This window comes from Equus quagga, chromosome 7, assembly GCF_021613505.1.
Source record: "Equus quagga isolate Etosha38 chromosome 7, UCLA_HA_Equagga_1.0, whole genome shotgun sequence".
NCBI lineage: Eukaryota > Metazoa > Chordata > Mammalia > Perissodactyla > Equidae > Equus > Equus quagga.
In genome coordinates this window covers 6,452,488-6,479,904 of record NC_060273.1, presented here as the reverse complement: position 1 = coordinate 6,479,904, position 27,417 = coordinate 6,452,488, and the positions used below count along the sequence as shown (strand labels likewise).

At 39.9% G+C, this 27,417-nt stretch overlaps 1 protein-coding gene across 11 annotated transcripts in view; it reads right to left on the bottom strand.

Moving 5' to 3' along the window:
- Positions 1–27,417, bottom strand: part of RBFOX1 (RNA binding fox-1 homolog 1) — a 1,010,377-nt gene that overhangs the window by 12,656 nt on the left and 970,304 nt on the right. For 6 of the 11 annotated variants that reach the window (XM_046668741.1, XM_046668738.1, XM_046668731.1 and 3 more), the window contains 2 exons: positions 26,901–26,965; positions 6,397–6,449 (listed from right to left, as the gene is read on the bottom strand). In XM_046668741.1, the coding sequence (XP_046524697.1) occupies positions 6,397–6,449; positions 26,901–26,965 (118 nt within the window). The remainder of the gene's footprint in view (positions 1–6,396; positions 6,450–26,900; positions 26,966–27,417) is intronic. The other 5 variants (XM_046668733.1, XM_046668742.1, XM_046668736.1 and 2 more) reach the window with 1 other exon arrangement.

The following is a 27,417-nucleotide window of genomic DNA, read 5'->3' as shown; positions in this document are numbered from 1 at the left end:
TCTCTAAGAGAACAGTGCTTGGGGCACACAAACTCTTTCGATATTCATTTGAGCAAAATGAATGAAAATATGGTTCTAGAATGGTACTGTCCAAAGAAACATAATGAGCCAAATATGTGATCTTAAGTTTTATAGTAGCCACACTTAAAAAAAGGAAAAGTAGGGACTGGCCGGGTGGTGCAGCAGTTAAGTTCACATGCTCTGCTTCAGTGGCCTGTGGTTCACTGGTTCGGATCCTGGGCGTGGACCTATGCACTGCTTATCAAGCCATGCTGTGGTGGCATCCCACATATAAAATACAGGAGGATGGGCACAGATGTTAGCTCAGGGCCAATCTTCCTCAGCAAAAAGAGGAAGATTGGTGGCAGACGTTAGCTCAGGGCTAATCTTCCTCAAAAGAAAAAAAAAGGTAAACAGGTGAAATTCATTTTTATATTTTTATTTAATTTGATATATTAAAATATTATCATTTCAATGCATAATTAACTTAAAGATTACTAATGAAATATTTTACATAATTTTTGTACTGAGGTTTTGAAATCTGGTATACATTTCACACTTACAGCTCATCTCTACTTGGACCAGCCACATTGCAAGGCCTCAACAGCCACATGTGTTATTGGCCACCATATTGCGGAACACGACTCTAGAAAAACGTCTCCTATGTCCCCGTTACCACTGAAATAGAAAACCTTCCTGATTGATCAGCTCAGTGTTTCCTAAAGTGTGTCCTGAGGACTCCTCTGTTAGAATCACCTGGGGCAATTTGTGAGGATGCAAATTTTCAGGCTCCCTCTTCAAACCTATGAACCAGAAACTCTGGGTCCGGGAGAGGGGAGGATGAATGGAATGAACATTTGTAATAAGTTCTGCCAGTGATTTTCATGCACTCTAACGTTTGATAACCACTGTTCTTTTTTTTTTTTTTTCAATTCTGCACTGATACAGCACTCCCTTGCTCAGGCTAACTCAGAGCTATCTAGATAATCTTTAATTTTCATAAGTAAACTGATAAAGACATTTTATTTTTATAAGGTATTGCTACTGTGCGTAACAAGCTTTGAACTACGCCTAGGAGACAGTAAGCTCTCAACAAATGCTATGACTATTTTCACTAAGGTCCTTTGCTTATGTGTTCTTTTAGCATCCTGCACTTCCCCTATTAAAATACACATCACATTTTATTGGAAACAGACCAATTAACTACAAATCAATTCATGGCATGACAACTTGGCTGAATAATCAAATCACTAAAATGCAAAGAAGACAATTAGATGAAATTTGCTGAAGGATCAATTAGAGGAATGGCCAGTTTGGAAATTTCTTCTAAATTTCATAGTGCAGCTGTATGGATGTGCAGTGGAAGTGTGTGTGTGTGTGCTGCTTGTGTGCGTGCAGGTTGGGGGGGACAGAAGGATGGCAGGGGGTCATGATACCCTGCCTTGTGCTCCAGAACTTGCCAAATATTCCTTCTAATAATTAATAAGATGCATAGCAACCTGTCCTATAGGGGCTGGTTTCAACAGCTTCTGCCAACATGTTTGTTCATTTGGCCAAGGCTCTGTCACAGACCCCCATCTCCACCCTTACCGTCATGTCTTTGTCCAATACCCATAAGGAACTGGGGATGTGTCCCCAGGTTGGCTTCCCATGCCCCCAGGACAGTACCTGGCATGGGGGGAGGGGCAAGACTTGCTGCCAGACTGAGACCCAGTCTCCACTGGCACCCTATTAACACACACACATGCACACGTGTGCATGTACACGCACACACACACACATATGCACACTCCCTTCGGCAGGGGCAGCTGGAAGCTTAGACTCTGCAGCCACAATGACTGGTTCAAACTGCCTGGTAGTTTTCAAGGGATGGGATAACCTATCAGTTGATTTTCATCCAAAAAAGGTTTTTGGAGAATTGACCCAGAACACACTCGGCTTGTTTAACCCTCTGTCTCCTTGGACATGCAGAATGCTCCCTGACAAGGCATCCGCTCCCTTTATCACTCCATCCCCGCACCTAGACCAATACCCAGCACATCAGTGCACGCGACATCCACCTGCTGCATGAAGGGGCTGGACCAAGTCAAATAAACTCCCAGTGGAACAACTGTTTAGAGAACCATTCAGTTCTCTTGGGTTCTCTCAAAATTTTAGCAACTATGCCCCCCCAACTCACAAATACTAGTTTTCTACAAGTAAGATAGCACAGCTGAAGAAAGCAGAAGAAGGCTATCTGGAGGTGAAGGTCAACATTCCAAGGTCAAGCTAAAAGGAGCATGTGGAGGCAGTGTGGTCCAGTGGAAGGAGCTTTGGCCTCAGATAGACTCCAGTGTGACTATGGGCAAGTTACCAAACCTTTCTGGGTCTGAGCATTTTTTTCCTTTTTAACCTGCAAGATGAGGATGATAGTAACACCTATCTCACTGAGTTGTTGTAACAAATTATATATGCATATATATATATATATATATAAATACACACATACATATATATACATGCATATATATATGCATATTTATATAATTTATCCTACTGACTAGCACATAGAATTTGCTCAGTAATCAACAGCAAATTATTACTATACCGTGGAGAATTCAGCAAAGCCCATATGAGGGACAATTACTGCAGGGCTGAAGGGCTTGCTGTTCACGGTGACAAGAAGCTTTAGCACTCTATGGAAATGAGTGGTACACCCTTGGAGAAAGAGGGAGGGCATAGACATTCAACACAAACTGGACCTTGCAAGTTCCTAATTGGCCAGCATATCTTGTTTGTTCTTGCATCAAAATACAGCCCAAAGACAACCTCTTCTCAGCTCTTCCATCATTGTCCAGGCCATTATCACCCCTCCCCAGACCGCTACAAGAGACTCCTATATCGCAATCTTTCTTCTGCTCTTACCATATTGCAATCCATTCTCCCAAAGCAGTCCAACTCATTGTTAAAAAAATAAGTCCGATCACAGCCCACCCACCAGTGCCTTCCCATCACGCTTAAGATCTCAAATGGTTTCTGTTGCCTCCAAGTCCTAATTTGCTCTGACCTTTGGCTTCCTTCCTGATAGTATCTCAAATTCTCACTTGTACTCATATGCTCTGGCCACACTGGGTATCTCACTGTGCTGGACACCTCCAGCATGCCGTAACCTCTCGCTGCTTAGTCAGCCTGAAATGCTTCCAATTCCACAACCACTTACCTGGTTTACCCCCTCCCTTGATTCAGGTCCCTGTTCAAATATCACCCTCTCAGAGATCCCTCCTCTGATCAGTGAATGTACAACAGCATCATGTCTGACTTCCTATCCCGTCCCCTCCCCTCCTTTTTGATTCATTATAGCTACTGGATAACTTTATATGCAAGTATATGATATGTTTATTCATCTACATGTTTGGGGTCTGGTCTGCAATGGAAGGGAGGCTATTTGAAGGAAGGGCTTCTCCCAACTTATTCAGTGCTGTGTTTCAAGGGCTTAGAACAGTTGCTAATGCACAGCTATGACTCATTACATATGAATTAACTGAAATGAATTTCCAGCTACTCTGTCAAAATAAGTAATGCTTTTCCACCTCCATTCTTGTACAAGACTCATTCTGCTTCAACTACAATCACCAGGCAGTTCTAGAAAACTCCAATGATTCACATCAGCAAGGAGGCCTCGAGGCTAAGAAGAAGGGAAAATCATCTTGCCCCCTTTGGCATCTCATGCAGAATCCTACTCATCAAAGGTTCTTGATGTCACAGAATGAGAAGCAAGTGGAGTGTTATGGTGGAGGTACGAGATGTCACACCATGTAAGGATGTGTCTTTCAGGAGCAACCAAAGCAAAATAAAAACAAAACAACTAAGACCACTGTTGGAATCACTGAATAAGAGAAATTTCCCAAAAATACAGTCTCATAAACCATACGTGCTAATGAGAAACGTTTCTTCTATGTAGCTAGCAAAAGCAGAATCAACATTTTGGCATCCTTTACAAAAGACCCAGGTAAAAATCATGACTTTTCCTTTGGGAACTGAAAAAAAAAAATCCTTCAGTGCTGGCACTGCTACTGTTTGCTGAATTCCGTCTCACCCTCTCTAGCCCAAGCCAAAGACAAAACCATCAGGCCAGCTCTGCCCCGACCAGGCATCCATGTCAGAATAACACATCTTTGTAAGAATTTCAATTATAAAACCCATTAAGTCTTCAAAACTTAGATTTTAAGCATCTTGTTGATTTCTTTCTTCATTTAAAAAGGGAGAAGTTGCCTTTTGCTAAACACCGAAATCCAGTATACTAGGATTCAACAGACCCACCCTTAGGAGTGTTGTTCTGTCTATGGAGGTGAGACCTCCGGACAGTTGTGATGATTAGAACACAGGTGCCCTCGGTTTTTCCACCATGTGGGAGATAAGACCCTGGAAGACTTCCTCTTTAACACTGTGAGTCACAACCTTTGTTGACCGAGCAGTTCTGATTTTTCATTTTCACTCTATGAGGAGCGTGGACTGGATGGGAGATAAATTGACATTTGATTGATATGGGTGTCTCCTTTTTCATGCTTGATTCAAAATTCAGAGTTCAAATTGAACCTTATGAAGCATACAACATATTATTAATATGGCCATCAAAGCAACAGCGATATCTCTCTCAATTTGAAATTTGATCAATAGCAATTCATTAAGAATTTACTGAGCAGCCATCCTAAATTAGATAAGGTAGGTGAAAACACTCGCTCTACTCAAGCAAACTTTCATTATCTGCAGCCTCTTTTAGGAATAGTGCGTGGGGACCACTTGCTTACAAGGCAGGGTTTGTTAAGTCATGGGACAAAATCAATAGCTACCTTTCAGGTTGCAACTTTGCAATGTTTGATCTATGATGTCGAAACATAATCTAAGACACAGTGGACCATGCATACAGTTTAACAGGGAAGATAGAGGTTCTGGAAGACTAGCATACCCACAAATGATGTCTATGAACATTTTGAACCAACATTCCTCCCCACCCCAAGCAATTTCCCCTTTTGTTGCATGCTCCATTCTCTTAAGGTTCTGCAAATGTTAAATAACATTTGTATCCCAGGAAAATTCGCCTGCCACCTCCAGCAATGCAACTATCCATCTTCTACTATTTGGCATTAGTGATGTGTTATGGATGTCACCACCTCTCGCAAGGAGAAACAGAGTTATCTGAGTCTAAGCTGTCACTTTAAAATGGGAGAATGCATACCTCTTGAACTCGCTGGGTAAGACTTTAAACCATTAAAAATATTGAGATGGACTGTATCAATGAACTGATGTAGAGTTTTCTTTCTGTGACCCTGCCTTGTAGAAGAGAGAGGGCTGGGGACATGTTCCTAGCTGTCTGTCCTCCCTTTAGTTCTTTCTCTCCAAAGACTGCAAGTAGGGAGTGAAGCGTTAGCAGATAAGCCTTTGTTTACTGTTCCATTGATAAGATGCGATTGGTTAGAGATGAAATCTATTTGTAAGGTTCAGTTTAACGTACGCCTTTAAAGGTCATGGCATACTCAACTACACATGGATGAGCTGGGAAGTCCCCTCTTGTCGGCGAAAAGCAACATATTGATTAGGTCTCCTAGCAATAGTTTTGGTCATAGTTTAGGCTTAAAAGCAAAAAAAAAAAATCTGTTGTTAGTTTAAGACACTCACCTATCTTGACATTTAATCAAGTAATTCCATGCTAACGAAAGTCCAAATATAACTGTTCTGAACCACATCAAAGCAAAAAGACAAGCATTATTTTGATGGACACATCATGCAACTATGCAATTTCCATTTGCTAATGCCCTGATTTCAAAAGCAGAAGACTTTGTCTCTCTAAGTCCTGCTACTTGGAATATATGCTTTAAAAAAAAGGAAATAGAGGATCTTTAACCAATAGAAGGAAGATCCCCTTCTTATAAGACAGATAGCTATATTCTCCAATGTCTCTAGCTTTATGGATTCAATCTTTTAGGCCTCTAATATATACCAGTCATTCCATAAAGATCCCAAATAATTCACATATAAATCGGTGGGAACCCAGACATAATATGTCAAAAATCACAGAAGTCCCATGTCTGTGTCCCTAATTGCCCCTGTTTAGTATTTCAACATAAGAGCACTGATTACACCATAAGATTTTACTGTGGCTTCTTCCACATAGTCTTACTTTTCTGGCTCATGTATTATTAAAACTGGAAATAAATTATCAAAGTTAGCAAAATGCCTAATGCCTTTTCAGACAGCAGAGCCTAGAGGCTTCCGCTGTACTCCAAAGATAGACGGACTCTGTTTTTTTTTTTTTAACTAAACTTTCTAGAGTGACCAACTGCAGCACGTGAAGGAAAAAAAAAAAAAAAGGATACTGAGAATTGGATGGAGGCATCAAGAAGTAGCAATGTTTGTTACCTGCAGAGGTGTTACAAGAAATTTCATCTGCTGCAACGAAGACGAACTGATTTCTGGAAGAGAAGATAAAATTCACAATACTGCTCGCTCAGGGGGAAATGTGCTCTGTGCCAATTGGTTCGATGTATTCAGATGAGGGGAGGGGAGGGTGCTGCGTTTGAATGGATGTTGCAAGGAAATGTGTCACTATATCTCAGAGAGTTTAGAGAGACCATGAAATAGGCATGCGGGGACCTCTTCAACGAAACCATGGCGATGTCAGAATATGGACCATGTACAAGCTGTTGCACCAGAATATTAATGCTACGTGTTACCAAAATGTCATGCCAGAATATGTTTCTAAGTCTAGGGCATTTCAAACAGTGCTTACATGGATTTCTATGCTAAAGGGAAACTATATTTTAAAAAAATATATACAGACTATCTATTTGGAAAAAGAGTATACTGCAAGTAGCTAGGAAGATCATAAAATTCTAGACTTTATTATTATAGTATAATATCAAAAAAATTTTTAAAAAGGAAAGAAAAAGAAATGCTGTCATTTCAGAAGAGAATGTTACATAGTGTCATGTTATTTGGTAATTTCCTTACCAAACTAGGTTTGCTACATAAAGAAGGTAAGACAACTCATTAATTGAAATAAACCCTTTCTTGCCAAATTATTTTTAATGATGCATTATTTAAAAGAAAATAAAAATGGGAAATGCTATTTTACTTTGATTTAGTAAATCCAGAAAGATGATAAAACTCTCTTAAGATGTTTCCAACTGTGGCATTTCCACAATATAATGTGTTCTAACAGTACTGTTTATTTTTCGAGAAATAAGTCCGTCTGTGTCAGGCAGATTATAAAAATGCCCCGATGAGATTGGCTAAGCTCTTAAATGCCTTAGAAACAGCAGTCTAGAGGCTTCTAGTTCCCATTTGTTACATTTTACTGTGCATATGAATCATCAAGAACCAAGATAAATGCCTTTTTTGGTCTTAGTTTGATTGGTCCTTTTCAAATGTCTCTGTGTTTCAGAAAGTATCTAATGATCGAGCATTTCTTAAAACATCTTAAGAAAGTTTTACTCTTGCAAGAGGTACACCCTGGAATATAAATAGAGCTACCATTTGAAAATTCACTAGAATTTAACATTCAATTGAAAATTCTAGTCATTTCCACACCAATGAAATCTAAACAAAATTATACATGCTCTGAGAATAGTATTTTTTATGTTCCTCTTTCATGTAACAGAAGTCACAACTAAGTTCATTTATCACCTCTCTTAAAACAATAAAAGTTAGCATTCTTGGATCTTTGCTATCTTTTTGCTCTGATGCAAACTTTCTGATTCCCATCAATATTTGACTTCAAATGGCCAAGGTTTGAGGAGCAGTAAAATTAATACCCCTGAAAATGAAGATATTTGGGTTGAATATTATTGTTTTTTGTTTAAAGATTGGCCCTGAGCTACCATCTGTTGCCAATCTTGTTTTTTTTTTTCTTTTTCTTCTCCCCAGAGTCCCCTGTACATAGCTGTATATTCTATTTGTAGGTTCTTGTAGTCCAGCTATGCGGGACGCTGCCTCAGCATGGCGCGATGAGCAGTGGTAGGTCCACAGCCAGGATTCGAACCCGAAAAACTCTGGGCCGCCAAAGCAGAGTGTGCAAACTTAACCACTTGCCCACGGGGTCAGCCTCTGAATGTTGGCTTGACCAGGGTGGACCAAACAAGCATCTGGAAGGACCTCTATTTACAGCATGCTCCCAGGAAGAACGCTACCATAACCAAGAGTCCAGAGGGGCAAGATCATTGAGGCTATTCACTCATCTATGAGGGGGCCTCATTAGTTGGGTGACTCTAATACTGCTACCTTGCATCCCACTGCTGCATTGTCCCTAAGGAGCTGTCCAGCCTGCTAGCCATGAGGAAAGCCATGGGAGGCAAACAACCACAGACATAAAATAGTGACTGAATGCAGAGGGAAAACTTGTAAAACACAACCTACAAGTATGATTATAAAGAAATTAGATCTTTTTCTTTAATTGTTCCAGAACTTTACAAAATATGATAGTTTTCCCCAGCATTCTTCTTTTTTGACACTATATACAGTGAAAAAAATGCTACCATTTCTCCACTTCCTTCTTTCTTTCCTTCCTTATTTTCTTTTTTGGTAACCTATGTATTTCGGATTTTTTTTTAGAAGATCTTTATGATTCCTCAGCAAATTTCTGAACAAAGGGGATTAACCCCTTTGATGACTCACTGTCTTCAAAAGAACTGGCTCAGATGACTTCTATCAAAGCAAATCTACATCAAAGACTACATTGAGTCATCAACAATACTGATATTTTAAAGAATATGTCATGGACTCCGCAGCAGTGCCAAAGAGGAGTTGCAAAAATATTTGTAAAAAGATGTATCAATTCTGTACTGAGTTTTTTCAAGCCACACAAGCAATCCCACTAGGGTAACCCCCCAGGAAGGTAACCCTAACTTCTCAGACAAGTGTCTTTCTATACAGCCCATTAATGCCCCAGACTCAGCTTGTGTGCTCACCCCACCCTCTAAAGGACCCTTTCATCAATCGATTATAAGTAAAATGAAACAGGAAATTCCTGCCAAATAATGGCCTGGTGAGGGATACCCCACTTGTCAGGCCGACAGAGGAATTCAGGGGGAATTATAAGGGTCAGGTTTCATAGTGGTGTCTATGTCCACTATGTTGTGCCATTTTTATATACGGTTCTGTTTCTCCCCACTTGACCTTTAAGACAAACGATCTATCTTTGTCTATAAACGGATCATCTATGACCCTTTCTGTGAAATCATTTACCCCAAATGACCAGAGAGAGGTGTGATCAAAGAGATTTATGATGTAGCTGAGAAGTCTGCCATTGCCAAACCAGTTCAGGAGAATTAAATGATCAGAGCAACAAGGGTGAGCTCTTGATGGTGGGGTCACCTCTCAAGAGGAGAAAGGAGGCTGGTACCAGGCCTGTCCTCTTATGCTAATCCTAGTCTGCTCCTCACTCACGTCACAGACTTCAAAGGCACCTGCTTCTCAGCGAACCGGTTTGTTCAGCGGTTGTAGATGATAAAGAAAGTCTGGCCTGATAGTTCTCAACCTTGGCTGCACACAGTAAACGCCTGGTGTGTTTCTAAAATTCCTAGTGACCAGGCTACACCCAGGACCAATTAAATGGGAATCTCCGTTAGTGGGTTTCAGGCATCAGTAGTTGCTAAAGATCTCCAGATGATTCTAACACGCAGCCACGATTGAGGACAACTTATCTAATTGAATGGGTCTCACCTTGGCTGCTCCTTGGACTCATAGAGAGAGGTTGACAGAGTGCTAATGCTGAGCTCTACTCCTCAGAGTTGTGGCTTGACTGGTCTGGCTCAGGGTCTGGAAAGAGGTAGTTGAGAAAATGCTTGGCCGATAATTCTATTATCAGGCCTAGCTGAGAAGCAGTGGGTACGGTACAAATCAGAATGGAGAGGGAGTTGAATCACTGAATCTCTTACAGCTTTTACTGCTTCTTGCAACTTCTATTTCACCACCATGCTGTCCTCTAGGGCAACCTAGCTACGTGGCCGCTGAGGATGTAGCCACAGAAAGACCATACATTGCCCACGAAGGGTTAGTTCTGCTTTCTGGAGGCCTTCTAACAGAATGGACTTCAAATCTCTCTCTGAAAGAAAAGCTGGTCTACACTGGCCACAACTTGATGCTCCCTGTATTTGCTTCTTCACTTGTTCCTCCTATTTCACCACCGCCCATGGATTTACTCATGATCATCTTTGCTGAGTCTTTCCATTTTTCCTTCTATGTCTACATCTAATTCTCTTGACCAATTTTTTTCACCTAGAATTCCTTTCTATGTTCTACCTCTCCCTCTACTGCAGAATTTCTCAAACTTCCCTGAAGACAAGAACTACCTAGAATTCTTATTAAAAATAGATTCTGAAGTTTCAATCCTGAACATCTGAATAAAAATTTCCAGGCAAGAAGCCTGATAATCTGTATATTTAACAAGAACCCAGGCCGGGCTATTGACCAGCTCCAGGGGACACCCTTCATATCCTCTTCTAAGAGATGGGTGCTTCTGGGAGGGACTCGTGGTTCCACATAATTCTTATCATGGAGACATTTGGGGAACCTTGCTGAGAAATCTCCCACAAGTTAATTCTCATTTTTTATTTCAAAGCCCACATTTCCCAGGAAGACTGTTTGACAGGGGGAGGCTTTGTGGGAGAAGGGAGGATTACTAATTTCAGAAAAAGATTGAAGTGGTAAATTACTGAGCCCAAGGGAGAAGGCAATGTTTGTCTTGACCCTTTGGAATGTTGGAATGTTGACACCAAGAGCTATGACCCAATGTTGATTGAGCACTTATGCATGACAGGTGGTTTCCAAGTGCTGTACCTATATACTAATTCATTTAATTTTCCTCACAAGCCCTCCTACTCTCCCCATCCTTATAGACGAGAAAGCTAAGGCATAGACAGGTTATGTAGCATGAGTGAGCTGGTAAGTGGTGGAGGTAAAATCCGAATGTAGTTGGGTTGGCTCAAGACCCTGACTCTTATTCATTCTCTAAGATTCTGCTTGGGCACTCATTTAAGGGTATTCAGTCAGCAATGGTGTGTGACATCTCTGTGGAGGAATTTCCTAATATTGTTCTGAATCTGCAGTTCCTCCAAGCCAAAATATTACAGTATTTGGATACCCCTTTGGAATCAAAGCTTGAGAGGGACCATTATATTCTGCTTTAACAATGACCTGGGATGGTGGAATGGCGTGTGCCATGATCTTTCTCTCTTTTTATTCGATTACCAGACTTCATTATGCTTTACGATGGTTTTTGTAGACGAACCATCTAGACTCTGGATCTGACTCAGCTGGTGGTACATTTAAATTAGTCCTGTGACCTGCCATATCATCCTTATATCCCGCTTCTCTTCTCAGGCTAAATTTCATCTCATTGCAATTTTCTTTCTTCTAAAAATCACCCATGGCTGAATTCTAAGAGTCAAATTAAAAGAATAGTCAGCCAGTGTTGCTGGCAGGGATGTGAGGAACTGGATATAAAGACACAGAGCAAATTTCTGGCATAGGTGGTGTTTGGTGCGGGGGGGGGGGGGGGGCAGACGGGAAATGTTCTCCCATCAAGTAATACTGGTTTCACATTTTTCTGTTAAAGATTCCAGTCATTCCTCATTCTTTGGCCTCTTAATTCTGTCATGTAACTATTGTGATATAAAACTCAGGGTTGATATCACTCATAGGAAGTTTTTCCTTGTATCCAAGGCTATGCATAGTGAATCTAACAAACACAAACACACACACACACACACACACACACACACACTCTGATATATAATTAACACCTTCCAAAGCTTATCTACTAAAAATCCCCACAGCCTGAGAAGTTGGTCTTCTGGTCTGGCAGACAGCAGCCAAGATGCCCCAAGATGGCAGTGGGACAAAGTCAAATTAATTCTATCTGTAGGCTCTGGGGCATCTGCTGGCTATAAGGCAGACATTCTCAACCTTCATTGCCCATTACGATCAGCTGAGATTTATTTTTTTAATAAAATACCAATGACCGGGTCCATTCCCCAATCATTTACGTCAGAATCTTTGAGAGTGGTTCCCAGCACAGGTATGCCTGGAAAGCCACTCAGGTGATTTTAACATGTCAGCTAACACTGAAAAGTCACATCGCACTGTATGAATATTTCTCTGAACATATGTGCCCTGCCTCTGCAGGAAATAGAGTTGTGTCTTCAGGTTTTTCAATAAATTGCACTAGTATTCATCTCTACAGTTCATAATTATTAATATTTTAATTATTGATAATTATCAAACAGTAATTATATACAGTCATACACTGCATAACCACATTTCAGTCAATGACAGACCACATATATGACGGTGGTCTCATCAAATTAGTGCCATGTAGCCTAGGCGTGCAGTAGATCATACCACCTAGGTGTACTAAGTACACTCTATGATGTTTGCACAATGACAAAATCGCCTAATGGCGCATTTCTCAGAATGTATCCCCATCATTAAGTGACGCATGATTGTATATTATTTATTACTTATAATTATTAATTTTTTTAACTATGCTTACCGGGATGCTTCCCTTTAGACATGTAAATTAAGGTGGAAATGCACAGCAATCAGCTATTCTTGCTGCTCATCTTAAGAAGTTGCTGGAAGGGTCTTATGGAATCCAGCCATGAGTGTTTTCTGAATAGTTAAACATAACATGCAGAAATAAGGTGTTCCTATTAAAATCCCTATTTCTGACTTCACTAAAGAGCTTACTCATGTCTTTCATTCAACCCTCAGATGGCTAATGATGGCTACACACTGGGCACCCAGCTAAGCCTAAGGGACGCGATGCTGTGCTCTTGGCCTTTACATCGGGATGGGCCATCTATCTTGAGCTTGGCTGTCTGAAAGCTCATAATATAATTTACATTTCAGTTTTACCACCTAGAGAGGGGACTGACTTGCTTTCCATTGGTATTTTACCTCCCTTCCCCCCATTCAGTTCTAAAACTCTAGAATTGTGCAAATCCCGTTCAGATCCATATTTTTCCCTGCCCCAGTGTTATTTTTATTTATATTTTAGTACTGTATCATGCCTACTTCAAGAGACTGTGGCAAATTGTAGGATGAGGTGGGATATAAACAACCAAGCAGCAAATAAACAAATAGTTTGACTAGAGAATTCTTTGAAAGGGTCTATCTTGGTCCTTTTCATTTTCAAAGGGGGATTCATGAACATACACCTGCAAACATTTCATTTAGCCACAGTTCCTATTGCTAACGCTGAATACACAAAAAAGTTTAAATGGAAAAGGAGATAAGCACTGTGAATCTGTCCCCAGTTTGAATATTCCACCAAAAACCTCTGAGTTTTGGAGATTCAAATCCAAGGGCATCTCCATGACCTTGAAACCTTGAGAACAGTCCACTTTTGTCATTTTAGTTTCTCCAACATTTTAGTAATCTCCCCAGTTCCCTCTACACTTGTTTTCTTGTCTAAAGCTAAGGGGAGCTGACTGTGAAGCTAGAAGTCAGGCCCTGTCACGTACGTGCTGTGTTCCATTAGAAAAACCATTTCACCTTTCTGGGCCTCAGCTTCCTCATATGCAATATGGGAAAAAAAGTAGTGCGTGCCCCTCTGAGATTTTTTTGGTGCAGATCGATGAGAACATGATTGTAGAAGCACTTTATCCGGGGAAAAAAATGTCACTTGTGTTTTTGGCTGCATGGACTCAAGAAGGACACAGTCTTCTCTCCACAGCCACAGAGGCTAAGATTTGTATTTTTAAGTCCTAGGCTTCTGTGGTTTTAGGGCAAGAAGAGGATTGTAAAGAGCCTTTTGAGGGTACAGGTCATTTTAAAGGAGGGCTGGGGCACCAGGAAGATACAACGCCACCTCGGCTTCGGTTGGCCAGAGCAAAGGAGAGCACAGAAGGAGCTCCTAATGAGAGTGAGTGTCTAACACAGGGTTGGAAACGGGTCTGGCAGATTCTCTGAAGAGCACAGATGTGTTCTCCAAGGGAAGCAGCACTAGTGGGGAAGAAGCTTGGTGGGAACACAGGCAGAGGCTCTGGGGGCTGGAGAGGCCACACTGAAAAGACCTGGGCCCACCTCCAGTTATGTGCAAAATGAAGTGAGTATGATGGCGGAAAGTTCTAGAACGTTACTAATGCCTAGGGGATTCCAATAACCTGGTGCCTCCATAGGCATTGGACTTCTCTCCAGTCGAGATGGGAAAAGGGCAGCACAGGCAGGTTTGGTCTGACTTTTTAAAAAGTAACTCTTTGTGGAGCAACTGGTTTTACAGAAATCTAAAGCAGTGATGGTTTAGGGGCTGGGTTTACACTGGGAGAACTGGTCATCTTTCCTATGAAGCTGACAGCCTGAGTGCCTCTACGGGCAGAAAAGAGAATAAACACCAGGAGAAGGAAGAACAGAAGGACAGGCTGTTTGATCTCCTGGCTCCCAGTTCCTTCTTTCTTCAGAATTTTTTTGCCCAAACTATCTTTTCCTCTAATTTTATTGAGGCATAATTGAAAAATAAAATTGTACATAATTAGGTTGTACAATGTGCTTTTTTAAAAGGTATACAAAGCGATGATTTAATATATGTATACACTGTGACGTGCTTACCACAATCATACTAATTAACACATCCATCACCTCAGATCGTTACCTTTCGGGGTGTGTGGTGAGAACACACAAGTTCTACTCTCTTAGCAAATTTCAAGTATACCAATTTTTATAGTTCTAGGATGCAAGTCAAGATTTAAAAACAAAACAAAGCAAACAAAAAAACTACTATAGTGAAAAAATTATTCCAGAGGCTGGCCCCAAGGCTTAGTGGTTAAGTTCAGAGAGCTCTGCTTCAGTAGCCTGGGTTCTTGGGTTCGGGTCTGTGGCATGGACCTATCCCACTTGTTAGCCACGCTGTGGCAGCTACCCACATATAAAGTGGAGGAGGAATGGCACAGATGTTAGCTTGGGGCTAATCTTCCTCAAGCAAAAAAAGAGGAAGATTGGTAATAGATGTTAGCTCAGGACAAATTTTCCTCAGCAAAAAAAAAAAAAAAAAAAAAAAATTAACTCAGAAAACCTGCTTTCACAAGAAATTTCTCATTTCTGACTCAAGAACAAAACAAAATATCCCTAGGGGCCGGCCCGATGGTGCAGCGGTTAAGTTCCCACGTTCCACTTCTCAGCGGCCCGGGGTTCGCTGCTTCAGATCCCAGATGCAGACATGTCACTGCTTGGCACGCCATGCTGTAGTAGGCATCCCAGATATAAAAGTAGAGGAAGATGGGCACGGATGTTAACTCAGGGCCAGGCTTCCTCAGCAAAAAAAGAGAAGGACTGGCAATAGTTAGCTCAGGGATAATCTTACTCCAAAAAAAAAAAAATCACTATAGTTTAGTGGTGCAGATAATAATAATAATAATAATAACACAATAATAATAATAATATCAGGTGCTATTCAAGGAGCTTTCTGTTCATGACCACGGTTGATTCTCCCAATAACCCAATGAAGCAGGTACCACTCATGAGCCCCACAGAAAGGATGAGGCAGTTGAGGATCAAATAGCTTGCCTGTGTTATCTGATGTAGTAAGTAACTGTGCGGAGATTCAGACCCTAGTCTAAATCTGAACCTCTGATCATATTTTGTAGGTGAATAGCAAAGATGTGCTAAGGCACCTATCAGTCAAGGAGGAGTTACAATGAGTATAGAAGACCCCGCTTTGAATCCTGACCGGGCTAATTATAAGTTTTGGGCTGTTGAGCAAGGCACAGTTTTCTAGAATGTCAGTCTTACAGTGGGTCCTAGAGATTGCCTAGTCCAAAAATGACTCACACTTTTAAATGGATTTAATTTAATTTGCTTGCTTTTGCCTGTATTTATTGAATGCTTTCCAATAATCCTATACACTCTAAAATATCTGTCAACCAGCAGTTGAGTTATTGATAACCCCATGCATTTTCACCACCTCTTTCCGTTTGTAAAGTAATGTTTACCTTCATCTCTTTCTGATTCTAATTGGTATTAATCTCTGCATTCAGCAGATGGGAAAACTGAGGCCAATAAGGGAAATCAGATGGGACTTTTCCAGGGTGTCACATTAGTGTGAGTCTCTTACGCATTCAATGAGACAATATTAGCATAAAATCACTTTCCTTACCCACGGATCTTTAGGGTAAAGAAAATGATTCATTGTGGCCGTGGTTAGCTGAGGGAGAAGTCACAACAGAATAGACTGTGAGGGACACCCAACCATCGACAATTCTCACATTCTCAATGAGGAAGGAAGAGAGTCGAGAGGACATGTTATAAATAAACAATTCTCCTACAAATTCTTACGAATTCTCTTACATCCTGCAAGGTTTGTGGAGGGAGAACCCAGCGCCGACATTCTTTACAGCATACTGGGGTCGAATTGAAGCGTGCCCTCCAGGGTGGCACTTAGACCCCAAACAAATTGCCCTGGGATCTTGAAAGCACACATTCTGACTCAGCAGGGCTGGGGTGGGTCTTGGGATTCTGCGTTTCTCACAAGCTCCTGGTGAGGCCAATTTGGTTGGTCTAGGAACCACACTTTGCAGACCAAGGCTCTAGGGACCTTCAAAATCTTGAAATTTAAGAACAGAAGAAGGTAATCATTTCTTTCCCTGTTGTTTGTTTTGTTTTGTTTTCAGTTGGAGACAGAGAAATTAAAGAAAACAACACAAAGACTAGGAAGGAAGCTATCATTCTGGGGAAACTGGGGCTAATACAATCCAGGACACGTTTTTAAAGAGCGCCCCACCTCCATTATCTGGGGTCATATTCTATTACTAGAAGTCGTCCACAAACCCTCTAATGATGCAGAAATGGTGAAGAAAACAAGTCCCTCATCTTTTAATGCAATCTAAAATTTCAGATGACAACATTGGACCATGAAAGGAGACAGGGATTGAGAGGATGCTAGAAGCTTCCAACAATCATAGTTTTCCTTTTAAAGGAATTCCACAGAAGCAGTGGGAACCACTGATCCAGGTTGTCAGATGTGTGTTGTATTTCTACAATCTCAGGCCAAAGCATTTCAATCTAAGTGATTAAGATAATTAAGGGAAAAGGGTGTCTGGCTTTGATTCTGTCTCATCTCCCCACGATCTATTGATGTCTTCGAGCATTCACACACCATAATGCAGCAAGAATGAGCCCAGAAACAATGAGAAAATTGATGAGTTAGTTACTCCTTATAGAGCCCCTCAAGCTTTCACCTACCAACTACCATCCACCTAAATCCTGAGAGTGGTCCCTACCCTAAATGTTTTGTATGATAATTAAGTATGAAATGGACCAGGGCTTTTGAGGAGAATCTAATTCTAGAGGGATCAATCATGTGATTCGCGCCAGGGAGAAAATCTGGAGAAGTCGTTTATTTCTGTCTAATGACTATTCACATGCATGCGCTACACACACATATGGAAATAACATAGAGGCCACATTTAAATAGAAATGAGTTCTTCTGGAAAAGAATTTAAAGTACTTTTCACAGGTATAGAGTCAGAATTTGCTTTGATAACTTTAAAGGAAATACTAGAAATTTTTAGTGAAAAGGTCCCTCTTAACCCAAAAAATAGAGACCCTAGTATATATCACAGTGACCAAAATAAAAAGGTAAAGAAGTGGAGTGACTTTAATTTTTGTCACATTCATGAATGTTTCTTGAGCTAAGGTTCCGTGGTGTGTATATTCTCTTCTACTTGGTTGTCTTCCCTTCTACTTCTACTGTCTTCTATGAGAAACGTCCTCTATTCGCAATGGAAATGGCTCATCCAGAGGCTTCTGTGTACATGTTTTCATCAGAGGTTTCGAACTCCCTCTAGAAAGCAACAGCTTTCTCACCTGCCTCTGAGCCCTTCACAGCTGAAGGATCCTGATGGCGCTACTTAAAAGATAGGTTTTATTTGCTTTTTTGTGGCCTATCAAGTCAATGAACTGCAACCTGAAAAGTGTGTAATTAGGCCATGACATGACCAAAGGAGTTGTTACATCTTGTCTTGTCACTGGAAAAGTGTCTACCCACATGACTGTGACAGCTATGGTCTATCGGGTTTGGAATTTCCTTTAATATCTCCCCAACTCCTTGTTGGTCCAGTCTGTTGACTATTACAGGCTTAGTTCTTTTTTTAACTACTTCAATTACATATTCATCCAATAGTGCGTAACAGTTGTTAAGAAGCCATTACATATTATGAACCAAAGGCAATTAGTTCTTGAAACAAAAACTTGAGCACTTTTCCTTTTAACGTGTGTATGTGTGTGTGTGTGTGCACATCTGTGAATTAAAATTAAGAGAAGCTCTGGAAATATATCTATCAGTGCCAGCCATATTACTTTTAGCTCTAAGAGTTTCATGTCCATTAAACACAAGCTTCAAAAATCACATTGATGCTACTGTCAAGACTTACACATTCCCTCCTTCACTATTTCAGAGCCACCTCAATTGTTATCAGATGAAATCAATGTCAATCTACAGAGCAGTTTGGCAGAAAATATAATTATCTTAGTTATCATAATCATTTTGGCGAATACACAATCAGAACTGTTTGATCCACAGGGAAAATAAATAAATTATCGGTGGTTTGGGGAGCATGAAATTCTCCTCACTTTTGAATCATCAGATCACGTCTTAGTTATGACTATTTGAAGTTGCAAATGTGCCTTTGCTCTGACTTTGGAACAATAGCATAAGGAGGCAGAAGTAAACCAGGACCTGGACTAACAGACATTGGATTTGAAGCCCAATTGTTGGACTTCCCAGAGCACATATCACCCTGTCTGGACCCACTTCTCCCATCAGCACAGTGGAGATTCTATTTAGGATGAGTACAACTGTTCTGTTTGTCCTGGGACAGTCCTAGTCGAAGCCTGTTGTCCCGAGTCATTATTAACAGTGCAGTCCTCCTCTGTCACAAGTGTCCCATTTGGGATGATCATTATATGATCGTCCTAGCTATACTGCTCACCTCATCAGGTTGTTTGTCCCAAGGTTTTACACAGCACCTGACACACGAGAGACACTACCAAAAAATTTAACTTCAAAATAGAAATCCACATGGTGAGAAGAAAAAAAGTGGCAGGAAAGATAATATAAGACTGCTCACTTTGAGATAAACTCACATATCAAAATCCAGACTTTGGAGAACTGATAAGTTGAAGGGTTTGCATAGCCAAACAAAAAGTTTTTCCATAAAAAAAAAACAAAGCAAAACAAAACAAACATAAATTATTCTTGGAACTCAGTGTATTAAAAAGCATTAGATTTGCACATAATTCTACCTATTATATTTTAAAAGGCTTTTCTATACCATACTCAGTTGAGTAGGTTTGGTCACTGTCTTCCTAAACTCTTTGAGTGACTCTAGAACCCATTAAAGAAACAGCAGATTCAGACTCCTAAATTTTAGAGATCCAGATAGAAATGAAATAAGCCAGATATTCTTGTTTTCCTCAAAGCTCATTCTCACTATCAAGATTTAAAGCTCTTCGTTGACTATCTTATGGGAATATACAGAAATAAAAACAAGAACATTTCATGTAGTGCCCTTCATATGCTGGCTATTTCATAGACCTTGTCTCAAAACTTCCAAACCACTCTGTAAGGCAGAATCCATATACCCATAACAGATGAGGTGATGGAGTGCAAAAAAATTACTTCTCAAGGTCGTTCCACTAAGATGTAACATAGCTTAGTGATTAAGGATATAGACTTTAGCTTTCAAGCTGAGCTGGACAACTTGTTCATCTTTTCCAAGCTTGCCTTCCCCATCTGTAAAATGGAGGGGCAACATCGATCTTTTAGGGTTGGTGTGAAAGTCCAGTGACTCTGTATTTTTAAAGCACCTAGAATCGTGCCTATCACATAGTAAGGACTCCATAAATAGCCATTGTTATTAGGGCTATTTTCCTAATTATTGTTATCATTATCACAGAGAGATGATTGGAATCAAAATTTGCTAATCTACGACATTAAACTTCAAGAAGTCTTAGTCAACCAAATAGTAAAGTCTGCTATTTCCAACTAATGAACATTTTAATAGGAGCCCTGTCATATAGATTACAAGTTTTATTGGAGAAATTTATTTTTATCTGGTATGTGAGCTTGTAATGGGAAGCTCACAGGTGATAAAGTCCACCATCTGCCCTCTGTATCCAGGGGTTCCACATCCACAGAATCTACCAACTGAGGATTGAAGATGGTTGCATCTGTACCAAAAATGTACAGACTTTTCTTTCTTGTCATTATTCCCTAAACAATATAAGAACTATTTACATAGCATATACACAGTGTGAGGTATTATAAGTAATCTAGAGATGATTTAAAGTATACAGGAGGATGTGCATAGGTTATATGAAATACTACACTATTTTATATAAGAAACTTGAGCATCTGCAGACTTTGGTATCACAGGGTGTCCTGGAACCAATCCCCCATGGATACTGAAGGTTGACTGGACATATTTCTTTCTAGTTAGCCTAGAGCCGTCTAGAATAATTAGCTTCACTTTCTCTTCCTGGGGGGACCTTGAATCACCAAAAAAAGAAAAAGGAATCAGTTAAGAAAGTCAACTTTAAACTAAAAAGAAGAATAAAAATATAAATAAAAACAAGAATATATTATGTACCTATATATAATATGTATATACTATTATGTCAATACATACATGTATTTTTTCAACCTGGTTTTCTAATTAAAAAAACCTGGATTTGCTTTTCTAGGCACTGGGGTACAGAAGGATATATATGAAGGCATTCGTGACTTTTTCTGCTATGATTCTATTACAAGTTGACAGGGAGTCATTTTTTAAATTGCAGAAGCCAGGAGAGCTCATCAGGATGAGTGAAAATAGCAGAAAAGATGAAAAGCTAAAATCAAGAACAACTTCAACAAGGCACTATCAAAAAAGGTACCATGGCGCCACTACTGTTGGCTGCCATGTTTTGACTCAACAGGTTAGAATCTGAATCTAAAACAGCTTCCTCCTGCCCCTGGATCCTTGTCTCAATTGGCAAGATGGCACAGGATACACTTCTGGCTCCTCTGAACCTCCAGGAACTAAGCCGTCACTCAGTTCCTTGTTCATTTGAGAATACATCCTTGGCATCATCAAGTTTTACAATGATTTCACTGTATTTATTCAACAGTGGGTGTCTCAAAAAGGGTTGAAAATGTAAATAAAATATAATAGGGAGTCTACCATAGAGTTGCCAGCTTTTATTTTGCCAAGTAAGAACATTAAAAACAAAATTGGATAAAAACAAAACAAAACAAAACAAAGCTATTTGCTGTTGTCATCATTTCATAAAAGAGAAGCTGTTTTTAACAGCCTGAGAAAGCAGCATGGATAAAGCCTGACCATTACCCAGACAAGGGAGTTGACGGGCATTTTACATGGTCCGTGTTCACCTGTCAGGTAAACCAGTAAATATGTCATCAGAGGCAGTCATCGGGTCTTGAACTGGCCTTGGGAGATAGTGCCTTAAGAAAGCACTAAGATAAGATCTTGAGATCTCTGCTTGCACACTTCACAAAGATTAGGTGCATGGACTTGTTACTGCTTTTTAACCAGAAACAGTTTCGACTCTTGTGGAACTTGGTTCAGATGAGAGGAATGGGCAAAACAATGAAACTTCCCTCCTTTGTCAGCTTTGCATGGTCTACTCTCATTAAGGGATCCACATTATCAATAGATGAAGTTTTCTGTGTTCTAACCCACAGCCAGAGAAAGTAAAATCATTAATTCCCTAAAGCACAACAATATTCCTTAAATTAAACTTTCTACAAAAAACCCCAGAGAAACACACTGTCCTTAAATGGTAAATTAAATTTTCTATTCGGGATGCGTGGATGCTTTACAGGCTGACAATCCCTTAAACTTTAGTCTATCATCATCTGAAAAGGACTCCAAATAAATGGTATACCATCTTAAATGCAATTATTAGCCTTATTTTAATGATGGCATTTCTCTAGTTTTAATCTGAGTCCAGGAAGTAAAAAGTCCTAAAAGAGATAGGGAGTACTTGCACTAGCGGAAATCAGTTCAGATCCCTTTATGTTTTCAGTTTAGATCGAACTAAGGTTGTACATAAGGATTTAGTTCTACGTCCTGTAGTTAAGCTTATGATGAAATATTATGAGAAGATAGAGAGATAGCCTTTTTCTATCTGTCCATACATCTATCTATTTATCTATCTTTCTTTTTCTCTCTTTCTTTATTCTCTCTCCTTCCTCACTCCCTTCCTTCCTTCCATCATTTTCTTTCTTCTTTCTTTCCACTCATCCACCTAACTACCTCTGTATCTATTTATCTATCATTTGCATATCTTTCTATCCATCCCTCCCTCCCTCCCTCCCTCCATCTACCCATCTACGTATATGTGTATGTATTTATCTATCTCCATCACCTATATAGTTTTAAATAGGAGTTGGCCAACTTCTCCATGATCCCAAAGACATGCCTACTTATCCTTATTGAGTTTTAAGAAAGAACTACTAATCTATGTTTCTCTGAAATAGACCTTTTATTCATAGGCCATGAATTTCACATTTAAAGGATGTTCTAGCATGGGGTTTATGACTGCCTGAACTTGACAAGTCCTGGCCTCCTTGTATTAAGATTTACCTAGATACTCTTATGAGTCCTTCGTGAGGTCCTAAGGCACAGATGTATGTGTGTTTGTGTGTGTGTTTGTGTTGTGAATATATAATTTTAATATATGTATATGAATACATATACACAACACACATATATGCATGAATATGCCTATATATATTTCAACTGCACAGAGCAGGATAATTCATACTATGACATTTTAATTGGGCTTCCATTAAGTTGAGCTTTATGAAATTGTCAATATTTCACCATTTTTTCACACAAAAATAGCACTTTCATATGGTACCGTCTAATACTATGTTACCAACGAAACTTTAGGGTCTCACAAAACAAACAAACAAAAACGAGTAGAAAATAAAATAAATGAAGCCTTGTTGGTGCTGTCTCTTTTGCTCAGTCTAGGGGCACCTGTGCGGCCGGGGCTGTGAAAGCTGCTGACCTTTGGGGATCTTTAAAGGAAATGCTTGTCTTACATGAAAGAAGTCGTCCCTGGTAACTCTCAGTGCAACTGGGTCATTACGACACTTCTGAGTGAACCCCTCTCTATGACTCTCCTCTCCAGCTGACCTGCGTCTAGTTCCCTTCTGCCATAACGTGGGGGGACGTTCTCATGCACTGGTTGTTAGGAGATGTTAAATAGAATGTTTAGCAAGCAGGACAAGCATGACAAATGTCTGCCTTTCTGGTGAGGTAACATTGTCATCAAAGCTATGTACATATCATACATATTTCCCCAAATATTTGTGGCATAATTCATTGAACAGGGAATCTCCCTCCCACTCCCATCCCGGTTTGGCTGCTCAAAGATGCAACAATGACCAAGTCATAATACACAAAGAAACCAAGAGCCAATCGATAAAGAGAAGCCTGCCCCCAGGCTTAATTCAAGCAAGCCATTCATCGAGCTAATGTGACGATGGACCTGTCAAATCCAGAACATATCACGGACACAACAGCAACACCAAGTGGCATGCAATGACCAGATGACCATCGGCCCCACTGCCATGCTTTCCTTGGTTCAAGCTCAGAAAACAATCTCCTTTGAGAGGGTGGACAGTTGGCTTTCCATAAATCCGAATGAGATTAAAAATAAAGATTTGGTGAGGTCAAATGCTTACTGAGTGTTGCCTAAATGCCAAGGAAAGATGTTTGCCTAGTCCCTTAAATTCGTCAATGAGACTATAAAATTATCTAGTCCAGTCAGGTATTTTTCTTTTGGGGAAATCTCTGCCCACACCAGATGGTCTTCATTCTGAGGTCAGCATTCAGAAACTCTCAGGGTGCTCCCAGATAATCAGCATGTGATCATTTAACCAAGAAGACGATGGGCAGGGAGTTGCAAGGTGCCCATCAAGGACCTTCTGGACAATCCTGAGGTTACTGGAGTTCAGTATTTTCCAAAGGTCCCTGAATCTTTAATTTGATGAGGGCTTAATTTGTGCTGATAAAAGGTAAAATTCTACCGACTGGGGACATCAAACTTCTTTTGTTTTCAAGACGTCTGAAGAGTGAATTTCATGATTACAGAGAAAGTTTGTGGAAGTTTCTCTTTTGATCAATCTGACAACCAGTGAGCATTACCAAAACATTCTCAATTCCTGTTGATTTTACTTCCTATTTTGAACGCGTTTCTTCGGGGTGAGAAGTTTTTTCTTTCTGTCATCCTGTCTGCCTTCTGGAGAAAAGGAACTAAGACTATCATTCTTGATGTTACAATGTGATCGTATAAAAATAAATTATTAATGACTGCCCTGAGATAATTTCTAAATATTTGGCATCTTTAATCCAGATTCAAAAGCTATTCTGATAATTTCACATTTTCCCCCAAATATGTATCTTCTATAAAAGGGTCTTCCTTCTCTTTACTGGCTTACTAAAAATAAAAGGAAGTACCACCATTTCATAAATACACTTTACAAATCAAACCAGAAATATCATTTTAAAGGCTGTTTTCTGGTAATTTATCTATTACTGCATTTACCTCAATGTATTAATCCCGCATGTGGCAAGTGTCTTGCTTATACTAAAGTTAAATAGGCCTAGTAATCAATTTCCACAGCAACCAGGAAGACCTAATGTGCAAATTTCTTTAATGAACAGCAAGAGGCCAATTACATGGACAAGAGTATATTTAGTTGGTTTCTTCAACTGAAACTATTATACTAAAGTGGGAATTGCAGAGTTACTCAAAATTTACCAATTCAAGAATGAAGGCAATTTTTCAGTAGGATATGTTGCCAGTGAGAAATCTTAATAATATTAAAATAACAAATTTTATACACATATTTACATATATGGTACCCCAAAATGCAGAAATATTTTGACAATGCTTAGATGAATGCAAATGGAGATGGACAGATTCTCAAATAATTCTATTTAAGAATAGTATTAAACATTGTTTATTTTTTAAATGTTTAGATTGGTCTAATGGAAGAAAGCAATTTAAATTATATCTTTGTAATTAACCTTTTTTCCCCCCACTTTGGGATAGATATAGTTATACTGAGAAGCAAGATAAAAATCCAAAGAAATAAATCCATTTAAGATTCTTATAATTATACAGCAGGCTAAAGTTACTATGATTATAATTATATACAAAGTGGGTGTTTGAGAATTTAGCATTTAGAGATATTTTCATAAAAATAATTAAGGGTTGTAGATGAACCACATTACAATGGATACTCTGTGAATCTTCAGTGTGCAGAATTTAATAGCATTAAGCCTTTTCATTTGTAGAATGATCTTGAGTATTTCAAGATTGTCATCATTTTTATTAGCCTTATTGACCCTCTCTATTTTCCTAATCCAATGTCAAAGTGTATGGGAGATAGTAACTTACATAAAACATATTTTGCATCTGGCAACTGATTACTGGGTAACTGGATAATTTATATACTTAGAACTGGATCTTGACAATTGTTTGGATTTTTTTGGAGGTTCCCTCCAGTCTTGAGAACTCATTATGGCTGGTTATAAGAAAATAGTAGCAACGTCTGCATACAACCAGACAGTAGATCTCAATTCTGTCTTGCCAAAGAGCCACTTATTACAAATTTACACATGGGGTTTTCAAAGTGCACCTTTTAGGGGTCAGAAATTTATTTTGCTTTATTATACCTCAGAAGAATTCTGTAGCTACAATGAGCTAACAACACATCTTGTGAGAGATGGAATGGCACTGCAGAGAAAGCACACCACAGCAAACCAAGATAGGAACTAAGTCACAACAGGCCAGGTAGAAGAACCAGTGGCTGCTGATACTTCCCATTCAGGAGTCAAATCCATCACCTGCTTACCTGTCTGACCCAGCATGCCTCAGCCACACATGCAAATTGTTATCACTACTGTTTTATTCAGGAAACATATTTTTAAATGAAAGGAGTCATTTCCCAAAATAAGCACCCTCAATGACATTTGTGCATGCAGAGCATCTGAACATTCACATTTACGTCCTCAGAAAACAGAGCCAACGAGTTGCATTCAATATGGAAACACACACTTTCTTTTTTCAAGGCCCTATACAAAAAGAGCTGTGGCTTGCCATTTCAGGAACCAAGTCATCTGTTAAGCCTGGGTAATGAGTAATGAACTCCTCCATCCCCCACTCCCCACCCCGCCATCCATTCTGCCTCCTGCATTTCTTAAACCCACTTCTCTCCCTTCCACTGCCAGTCTTAACATGTGGTCTGCATTACAAATAAAAGTTGGCTTATCTTAGTAGGATCGGACACTGGGCACTGCCAAAAAGAACACACTTCTTTAGGAATGCCAGGCACACTTCCCCCATTCCTTTCCTTTGGGTTAAAAAAAAATGCAATGGAGGGAATGCTTTACTGGGTGTAAAAAATTGTAAAAAAGGGAAATGGAGTGCTTGAAATTGAGGTAAACCTGCAGGATCACCTTCTGTATTTTTTCCTATGACTTAGAGGAAACCATGGTCTTACCAAGAAGACCATTCGAAGGCTGTACAGGGAGTGTACATGTGTGCATGCAAGGTGTGCTGTCAGAGGAATTAAGAGATCTGAAAAACAATCGTATGTGGACAAAACATATTCTCTTTGTGTCTTAGCAGAGAGGGCGAGAGTTGAGAACGAGCTGGGCTTAATGATTCATCCTCTCTCGACGGACGTGGCCCTGTGTTCACCTTCACCAGGGGGCCTAACTTTTTGGGTGCTGCCTCCCCAGCAGTCATGCATTTGCACCAAGACTGGACAAGAATCTCATCTCCCACCAATTTAAGTTAAGATAATTTGCGAGTAGTTGTCAAGCACAAGAAGGAAGGAAGACTCTTACCTGTCACTGTAGGCAGCAGCAGTGGCAGGGGTAGGCTGGGCGTAGCGGTATGCAGCATAACCACCCTGAAACACAAGGAGACATCTGACTTAGGGATGCCGAGGAGCCCAGCTCAGGGATGCCCAGTTGTGAGACCACACCAGAACAGCAGTTACCCAAGTCTACCAATCTAAAGTGGTGGTTAATGAAAGCTTAGTATCAAAGCGCGAGTACAACACACACTGGAGAGCAGGGCTTGAACACCAACCCCAGCTGGATGTTAAAGGTTAGCAGTTGTAAGCATATCCCCAAAGGAGAACCCAAATGCCCTTTGAAGGACAAGTACCTAAATGTTAACAGTGATTGTTTGGGGCAGGGGAAGATTATGGGGGATTATTTACACATTCTTTATACTTTGCTGAACTTTCCAGATTTTTAAAAATGATTATTCTTTACTTTTACTTATTAGCTATTAACTTATATTTTATTTGAACAACCCTTGATTACTTCCTTAAAAATCCAATATAGGTCAAGCTAA